Genomic DNA, 10,406 nt, shown 5'->3' with positions numbered 1-10,406 from the left:
GTTTGGTTGACGAGTCCTACTGTCAAATCTAGCTCGACATAAAAACTTTGATGGGGTAGGCGCATGGTGGTCTGTTAGCAATTTGCTCAGCTCGTTAAAGCTCTTGGTAGTTAGACTAGCTGGTGCGCATAAGTCTTTTAGTAGCCTAAATTGTTGAGGCCCTATGACTGTTAACAAAACAGCTCTCTTTTTGGCTTCTATCGTCACGTTGTTAGCTTCTAGGTAAAAGCTTAACCTCTCTAGGTAATCTTGAATGATTTCATCATTCGCATCAAATTCTTTTATTTGGCCATACAGCGCCATTATTCTAGAAATAATTAGCTAATAAGCTCTAGCAAACCTCTTTTTTGCGTAAGTAGGTGCTCTTTCTAGTAGATGTTTATCCTTCGTCGCCAGTTATAATAGATTGACGACGAGCCACATTGGTGTTAACAGCCTTTTATTTACAGACGCCATGATGCAAAGAGAGAGAGTGAGAAGCGAGAGAGAACTATTTATAGATAACAACATGTAAGGGACATCACTCAAGATAACAATATAAATATAATACTAATACAGAAGAGTGAGTTCCCTTGACCTCACAATTATCTCAATCTATTACAATTATCTCAATCTATTACACCTTTCAAAAGAATAATAATACATCAAAGTCCCTCAGAAAGGGGTATTACAATATTTCCATGGTGATACTATAAGTGGTAAACCAGACAAGGTAAATCCTTTATTTCAATGACTAGCTACAATATCAACTGAGTCATATGAGACATTTTATCATAAAAGATTATGTATAATGAAAAACCACCTTAAAATAAGGTTCACCTGAAAATAAACAAAATTCTCAACAGGATTGTAAGTTCGAAAAAATCCAAAACTCAGACCACTCACATTCATGTGAATATCACCCAAACCAAACGATTGTTTAACCGTAAAAAATGTAGTGACTTATATCACGATAGTAAAAGAGGGTGGGTGCTTTTTTCGCTTAATTAAATTGCAAGGATTTACACTGGATTGGTGAGGAGCAGTAGCGTAGCGGGGGCGCGAGGGGGACATATGTCCCCGGGCGCCGAGCTTAGGGGGCGCCAAAATGGGTTGGAAAATTGAAAGTTCGAGGGGGGGGGTGCAAATTAAAATCTCGAGGGGGGATGCAAATCGAAAGTTTGAGGGGGGGGGGGTGCAAATCAAAATCTCGAGGGGGGGGGGCGGTGCAAATCGAAAGTTTGAGGGGGGGGGGTGCAAATCGAAAAGTTTGTTCCCGGGCGCCGGGAAGGGTCGCTACGCCTCTGGTGAGGAGATAACACAGATCGCTTAGAAAAGAAACTTATTTTACTCAAAAGGTGTAAACATATTTTCTGTTTCAGTCTGACGTGAATAAATCTTTAGGCCCACCAGAACGTGCTCGTGGGATCACACTAAATCAACTGACTGTAAAAACGATGGGGGGGGGGGATGTGTGTCATAAGCCCTACTCTAACCAGATAAAAAAACAACAACTAGAAATGTATAGTATAGCCTACATGTCGTAAATGTAAAAGCGGTGTAGGCCTAGTTTGTGAACTCTTGTCTTCAAGGGAGATTACTCTAAAAATATATTCAAGATGGGGACCCAAGTTTTGATTCTCAAACGACAAACATCGCAAAAAAGTTCATTTTAGGAGTGTTTTAAGATCATTTACGAATTACAACATCAGATAAGAAAGGTCTAATGTTACTAAAGCTTACACACGTGAACAAGTCAATAGCCGCATAGCCATAGGCCTATTTTCAACATTTTGTGTTAAACATGTTGGAGAAAAATATTTTATAAAATAGATCTAGATTTTAGATCAAGAATTCTAGATCTAGATTCTAGATCTAGATCTAGTTGTTAGCCCTATTGGTCAAAACTAGTGACAAAGCAAAGAAATAACCAAATAGCTAAAAATCCAGCACATTTAAAATAACACACACGTGAACAAGTCAATAGCCGCATACGCGCATAGCCATAGGCCTAATCCTAATATTTAATATAGATTCTAGTAATACTAAACTAATAGGCCTAATAATAATAACTAATGGAGGCGAGCGAGTTGACGAGATTCCTTCCATAATGTTGTTGACATGGAATGAAAACGTGCTTTTTAGATTTAGACCTTAATAAAAAATAAAAACTTAAGCCTAAAATTAATTTAGAAATTTTATATTTTTAGAATAAATGCTATAAAAGTTGCAAATCCAGAGAACTTGAAAATCATTTGTTGAGTTTAAGGTTACATTTCTATTTATTTTCATCAAGCCTAAGTTATAACCGGATGTTTCACTTTTGTAAGACAAATATTGATTGGCTGTACAGTAACTTAGTGATCGATAACTATTTGTTTACAAAACTTTGCAGATCAAGTTTTTAAATAACAATGCAAATTTAAAACCCCATGACCTTGTTTTCTATTTTTAGCTTACAATGTGTACAATAAAATCTATGGCGGCCTATCCAATAACAGGATGCCATTGTTTATGTCGCCATTACACGTGAAAACCAAATTGTTTTTGCTTTTTTTTAAATTTTTATTTAGTTACCGAAAATATTATAAACATCAAATACATCCAATCTTTAGTAAAGTCAGAAAAAAACCAGACAGACAGGATTTTATAACCATATTAATTGTAACTACGCCGTGCAAGATTTTAAAATTAATTTATACACCTCTCAAATACCTTTGAGGCTTTTCTCGCTCGTGTCCATTGATGTTAAACATGTTGGAGAAAAATATTTTATAAAATAGTTAGATCTAGATCTAGAATTCTAGTCTAGATCTAGTTGTTAGCCCTATTGGTCAAAACTTGATCTAGTGACAAAGCAAAGAAATAACCAAATAGCTAAAAATCCGGCACATTTAAAATAACGGCTACCAATACTTAGGCTATTAATATTAATCAATGTTTGTCTTAAGAAAGTGATAACTTAGGCTTGATGAAGATAAATAGAAATGTAGCCTTAAACTCAACACATTATTTTCAAGTTCTCTGGATCTGCAACTTGTATAGCATTGATAAAAAAAATATTAAATTTCTGAATTAATTTTAGGCTTAAGTTTTTAATAAAATGTTTGGCCTATCTTTTATTATTTTTACGGTCCTAAATCTAAAAAAGCACATTTGTATTCCATGTCAACAACATTACGGAAGGATTTTCATCGATTGTTTGTCAACTCACTGGTGTCCATTTGAGCCATAATATTATTTATTATTATTAGGCCTAATAAATTATTAGGCCTAATAAAAAAATAATAATAGCCTAAGTATTGGTAGCTGTTGTTATTTTAAATGTGCAGGATTTTAAGCTATTTGGTTAGGCCAAGGCTATTCCCAGCCGGTTGGGAATAGCCGTATTGGGGCTATTCCCAGCTGACTGTGAATAGCCCCAATACGGCTATTCACAGTCAGCTGTCATTTCATGCTAAATACTACTGTGAATAATGTCTTAAAATAATAAAAGCATTTATTGTGACTGGGGAGTGAGGTATAGATTAAGAAAGCAGTGCTATTTTTATTTTGTTATATTTTTATAAAAAATTTATTACGGTTAAAGTTTAGTTTAGCTTTTAGGCTCATATCAGACATATCTGCTACAGGCTACGTGTAGGTCATAGATGGATCAATTAATAATTGATAATTATGCACTCTAAATCTATACACTAGAATAATAGATTTAGTAATTTTTAAATAAATAATACTAATTAAGCATCAGTTTAGTTGGTTGTTCTAATTGCTATTCAACTTTCAATTACCATTAAAAATTCACATTATCACATAGAATAAATATCAGGTGAAATAGTTAATAGTATGTCCTTTTTCATCAGCAATAATTCAGTTTCCAACACACTTGTGTTTTTTTCTCTTAGCAAAAATCTATGGGACATGTCTTTTTTTTTTCTTTTTTGCTGATATGTCAACAAAAGAAAAAAATTAACAAAAATAACACATCCAAACTCAAGTGACTGAAAAAAATATTTTGATAATAAGATTAAGAGGCATTCATTAAGATCATAGCAATATGTCATCTGATGGATTTGAACCCGCACCTTCTGGCACCACCGGCCACTGCCCATGACCGCTGGACTAAACATCTTCATGCCCAGATGGGTATTTTTAGTATTAAATCTATCAAAAACGGTCACGACTGTGAATAGCCCCAATACGTTAATATTATTATTAATAATTTATTAATAATAATATATAATATTATGGCCTAAATGTCAAATGGACACCAGTGAGTTGACAAAAAATTGCCGAAAATCCTTTCTTAATGTTGTTGACATGGAATACAAATGTGCTTTTTTAGTTTTAGGACCGTAAAAATAATAAAAGATAAAATTTTATAAAAAACTTTAATATTTAATAATTTAAAATATTTAAAATTAATAAATTTAAAATTTAATATTTTTTGAATCAATGCTATACAACTTGCAGATCCAGAGAACTTGAAAATAATGTGTCAAGTTTAAGGCTACATTTCTATTTATTTTCATCAAGCCTAAGTTATAACCCGATGTTTCACTTTCGTAAGACAAACATTGATTGGCTGTTCAGGAACTCGTGATAGATTTCTGACAGCCCCACTTTATAGTTTTTTTGTTTACAAAACTTTGCAGATCAAGTTTTTAAATAACAATGCAAATTTAAACAACATGACCTAGTTTTTCTTTTTTTAGATTACAATGTGTACAATAAAATTTATGGTGGCCTATCGAATAGCAGGATGCCATTGTTTAGGTCGCCATTTTAAATTTTTTTTTTTAGTTACCGAAAATATTAAAAACATCAGATACATCCAATCTTTAGTTAAGTCCAAAAAAAAACCAGACAGGCAGGATTATTTACATTATTTGTCAACACAACACCTTATTAAATGAACACACTGATTAAGTCTGATTAAGAGAACTAAATTGTTTCTTTAAGTAATTTGTATTACTTTTAGGCGATAAAATTGTATAGATTTCATAGCGTACGTCCCCATAAGTAGATCTATAGATCTAAATCAAATTTGAATGAAATAGTTCATTTCTTTATTTTCTAAAATTGGAAGATGATGCCATTAGTTTTGAACTGTTTTGTGTTCTTTCTATAGTTTAAAGATGTCACTAGTGAAGTCATTGTTTATTTCATTCTTTTCACAACAATAAATGCTTTTCTGGTTGCATTATTAAAATTGCATTTCTACATTCGAATATGCCTTAAATTGTATTTCCCTTCTTTAAATAAAATTTATAAAATTTAGATTATACATTAAATACATTAAATACATTTATAACATCCACCATATATATTATTTTCAACAAAAGCCACTATCTACAAGTTCTCCATATTTAGCGGAACATTCTGATCACAATCGCCTTAAAAAACTTGCGGACAGAGAGAGAGAGAGCGAGAAGTACGCAAATAAACTTTTATATATTAGGATTAATATAGATCTAGAGGTAATCTATCGTTTTAGGTGTGTAAAATCCTCCGAGGCTGGTAATGTGAAAAAAGTTGCCTCATTGTTAAGGCTTTAATAGATGTATAATATGATATATTTTTGTCAAATATTATAGATAACTAAATAATAAAGCAATGGCTAAATATATCAATATAGGTCAGAAATTAACCTTAAACAGCAGTGTTTGCGAGCAAGATTCGCTATATAAACAGCGGCCACCTGTATATTAGAGTGGTTTCCCCTGAATCTCTAATTATAATTTAGCCAAAAAATTTAAACAAGATGATTGCTAAAATAAATGAGCTTGGTTGCATTGGCTGTAAACATTGCTAGATCTAGTCTTTATTTATTACTAAAAAGTTTTAATACATTTATTTAAAAACAGTTACATGAAACTTTGAAACATTTATGTAGCTTTCAAAACTTAAATCCTCCTATATATTTTTAAATACTATTTTTAATTTGGTTTTCTAATCAAGATTATTTTTTTTTCAGTTTTTTCTGCAATAATTCATGAATCTAAAGCTATGGAAAACACAAAGGACACTAATTGTATAGTTTGGGAGAGTTCAATTATGGTTAAACAGGAATTGAGTGACGAAATCATAACATTTATGGACATGAAATCAGATGAAACATCAGAAGGAGTACAAAGAAATATATCAACACTCTTTTCAAATTCTGAAGATATAAAGCAAAATGTATCAACACAATTTTCAACTGTTAAAGACAAATACTTGGAGGAAACAATGCTATTTTTAGCTTTAGAAGATAAAAATCTTGATAAAACAAAACCTTTGTTTAATTTAGAAGAGATGAAACAAAATAACCCAACATCATTTTCATCTTCTGAAGACATGAAACCAAATAAATCAACAGCATTTTCAATTTTTGAAGATATAAAACCTGAGATATTAACAATTTCATCTTTGGAGAGTGAACAACAAAATGGTTTCAAAGCACAGCAACAACTTTCTTCCCCACCAGATTCAACTGATTTTAAAGAAAATTTTGCAGTTTTAAAATCAGATCTTCAATATGAATTAAAAGAACTCAAGTTATTGCATACAAAATTGATTGATAATCTTCCAACAGAATATCTGATTAGCAATAAGGGACTGAAGACATACAAGTGTGATATGTGTTGTCAAAGATTTTTTCATTTTGATCATGTTAAACAACACATATACATTCACACAAGGGTGAATCCATATGGTCATAATTTTCGTCAGCAAGAAGTTGTTATGATCAGTCAGGGTGAACAGATTAACAAAATAAACCTAGAACAGGTATACAATAAGTCTAGTTTGTCTAAAAAGTTCACTACAAAGTCTAGTTTATCCGCACACACAAATATTCATTCTGGAATTAATAAGCCATATGAATGCTATGTGTGTCATAAAAAATATCATATTAAAAATCATTTAGCAAACCATATAAAGATACATTTAGGAGAAAGTCCATATGAATGTGGTGTGTGTCATAAAAAATTTAGTCAGAAAGGTCATTTATCAGAACATACAAATATTCATTTATCAGAGAGACCATATGAATGTGATGTGTGTCACAAAAAATTTAATCAAAAAAGTGTTTTATCAAAACATAAAAGTATTCATTTACCAGAGAGACAACATAAATGCGATGTATGTCATAAAAGTTTTGCCCTTAAATCTAGATTATCTATACATAAAAATATTCATTTACCAGAAAGACCATATGAATGTGATGTGTGCCATAAAAAATTTAGGCATAAACATTATTTATCCGAACATAAAAGTATTCATTTATCAGATAAACCATATGAATGTAATGTGTGTCACAAAAAATTTAATAAAAAAAGTTATTTATCTGCACATAAAAATATTCATTTACCAGAGAGACCATATGAATGTGATGTGTGTCATAAAATTTTTAGTGATAAACGTTATTTATCAAAACATAAAAATATTCATTTACCAGAGAGACCATATGAATGTGATGTGTGTCATAAAAAATTTAATTGTAAAAGTAATTTATCTATACATAAAAATATTCATTTACCAGAGAGATCATATGAATGTGATGTGTGTCACAAAAAATTTAATTATAATGCTAGTTTATCTACACACAAAAATATACATTTACCAGATAGACCATATGAATGTGATGTGTGTCATAAAAAATTTAATTGTAAAAGTAATTTATCTATACATAAAAATATTCATTTACCAGAGAGATCATATGAATGTGATGTGTGTCACAAAAAATTTAATTATAATGCTAGTTTATCTACACACAAAAATATACATTTACCAGATAGACCATATGAATGTGATGTGTGTCATAAAAAATTTAATTGTAAAAGTAATTTATCTGCACATAAAAATATTCATTTACCAGAGAAACCATATGAATGTAATGTGTGTCACAAAAAATTTAATAAAAAAAGTTATTTATCTGCACATAAAAATATTCATTTACCAGAGAGACCATATGAATGTGACATTTGTCATAAAAAGTTTGCTCGTAAGTCTAGTTTATCTACACACACAAATTTTCACTCAGGTCTTGAATGTGTTGTTGGTTATTAAATTCTTTTTTCACAAGGATCTTTAATTATCTATATATACAAGTATTGCTTTTTTACTAATACCACATTTGAGGCTGAAAACACACCATTAATGTTTGTCATACAAATACTCTTCATAGTATTATTTGTCATACAAAGTATTACTAATGATTAAAATGCTATCTAGACATTTCACACACAGGAAGAAAAACTACATGGAAAGAATGGATGTCATGAATCTCCATAGCACATTTATTATCTTGTACAAGGTGTTATGGCTAGCTTTGTTTCGGTTTTTTGGAAATATGATGGCTAAATTCTTATCCTTTATATTACCCATACAACAATACTAACCACTAATGAACACCAACATTTTAAATGTACAATTATAATTTGAATCATTGAAGTAATATTTACTCTATATTTTTCTTTATTGAATTTATTCCAATTTATGTAATTCTAAATTTTGTATAAATAATTATATAACCCATTAAGTAAATCATAATTATGATAATTGAATTGAGCAACAAAATGTATTAATTAATGTAGCTAAAAATGATTAAATTTTTAAGACATAAGATACAATTTATTATTATGATTATTATTGATGTTTAATTTATCTTTTTTTAAAAGACATAATAAATATTTTCAGCTATTAATTAATCAGACAGCATTTATTCCATTTTGTTAGGGTTATTATGATTGGATCGGCTGTTATTATATACAGATCTAGATCTATCTATCTATCCTTATATATATATATATATATATATATATATATATATATATATATATATATATATATATATATATATATATATATATATATATATATATATATATATATATATATATATATATAAATGAATGTATTTGTTTTTTTTACTTTCTCGTATATACGAAGTATAGAGAAAGTCTTGTAATCGTGCACAAAAATCACATTAAATTTGGACAGTTTTCACCGTTTTACTCCTCAGTCCTTCATCACATCCGGGATATAGAAGACTTATTTTAATCGGGCAAAAATCATAAACTCAGATATATAAAATTTTTTGCGTTTTATGCGTAATGGAGTTGGAAAAACTGGATTATCCAATTCTGTCCGTGTGTAAACACGATAACTTGAGTACCGTTACAGCTAGGTTGATGAAATTTCATATATAAGTATTTTATCAAAATCGTAGATCCGTATCAACTTTTGAGCGATTTCCGATAACCGGAAGTGGTACTTTTTTACTTTGAATTTTTCAAAAATAGTTATTTAATTTTTTATAACAAAGTAATGCTAACATGTTTCCTACACAATTTATATTACTTTCTTAAAAGTAAGGACGCTTTTTGCAAGATGTTAAGTAATGAAAATTCTTGATTTTCGGCATTAAGGAAGGATGCCTTATATTGTTTTGCAGAATGACTGTTTCATGTTTCTGTGTTAATCATATATTAAAAACATCATGGTCTTCAATATGGTTTAAATTTTATTTTGATACCTTACTTTATTAACTTGTTATAATTTTTTGAAAAAGGATGAAATTTCTAATTTTTGTAAACTGACCTTGCTGAATCTTGTCTCACTAATTGTATTCTTTATTAATTCTTTGCCTGTTTATTTCATATTAACATCCTTTGAATTTCCTTTCTTAGAACATTTACATTATTAATGTGGTTTAATTAGTTTATTTTATATGATTTTTTAAAAATGACTGTAAATTGACTTTTTGTCTCCCTTTTCGTACTTTGGTAAAATTGTGCTTTGGCTCATTTTTAAGTGAATAAATTTTCCATTTATATCTGTCTGACAACATTGAAAAACAATTGGGTTTGCTATTTGTATTACTGGCTGTGTGTGCAAGAAATTTGTGAGTTCTAACTTAGTTATTTTAGAAGTTAGGAGGTGTCTCAAATAGACCCTTTACTGCTCGAAAAGCGAACACATTTTTCGAGTTTTAAAAAATTCATAACTTTTTAAAAAATGGACATACATCAATAAATTTGGTGTTTCTGTTCTGATGAAAGCAATCCCTATCAGGTGGAAGTGTTAAATTTTATTTAATTTCATTATGAAAATTTCATTTAGAATACCTAATATAAGCGAGTGGTCGTTCTACTTTTTTTTACTGACACGTGTTTCTCTAAATATCCACGCACAAGCAATAGAATATCACAAACTAAACATATGGACATGCAAGGAGATGTAGGGTTGTAGACTCACTTGTAAAACTCATGAAAACTATAGTTTTAGTCGCTCAGACATAGATGATAGAGTTACATAAGTCTGCTGCACCTGCTCACGGTATATCTCTTATGGTTTTATGAATGGGTAGTTTGAAACATTGCTATAACAAACTACACGCGGAAGGACTTTCTCAATGTGTATAACCTTAGTTGTCTCTGGTTACG

At 30.0% G+C, this 10,406-nt stretch overlaps 1 protein-coding gene across 1 annotated transcript; it reads left to right on the top strand.

Moving 5' to 3' along the window:
* Positions 1-1,584: 1,584 nt before the first annotated feature.
* LOC131942192 (zinc finger protein 883-like) lies at positions 1,585-8,868 on the top strand. Its single transcript, XM_059301926.1, has 2 exons — positions 1,585-1,700; positions 5,954-8,868. The coding sequence occupies exon 2, from the start codon at positions 5,986-5,988 to the stop codon at positions 8,026-8,028; it is 2,043 nt and encodes a 680-aa protein (XP_059157909.1). The 5' UTR covers positions 1,585-1,700; positions 5,954-5,985; the 3' UTR covers positions 8,029-8,868.
* The last annotated feature ends 1,538 nt before the right edge of the window (positions 8,869-10,406 follow it).

This window comes from Physella acuta, unplaced genomic scaffold, assembly GCF_028476545.2.
Source record: "Physella acuta isolate Inbredline_101_S28 unplaced genomic scaffold, ASM2847654v3 ptg000393l, whole genome shotgun sequence".
Classification (NCBI taxonomy): domain Eukaryota; kingdom Metazoa; phylum Mollusca; class Gastropoda; family Physidae; genus Physella; species Physella acuta.
Note: the sequence above shows the minus strand (reverse complement) of the source record. Positions and strands in the feature narration are given on the sequence as shown.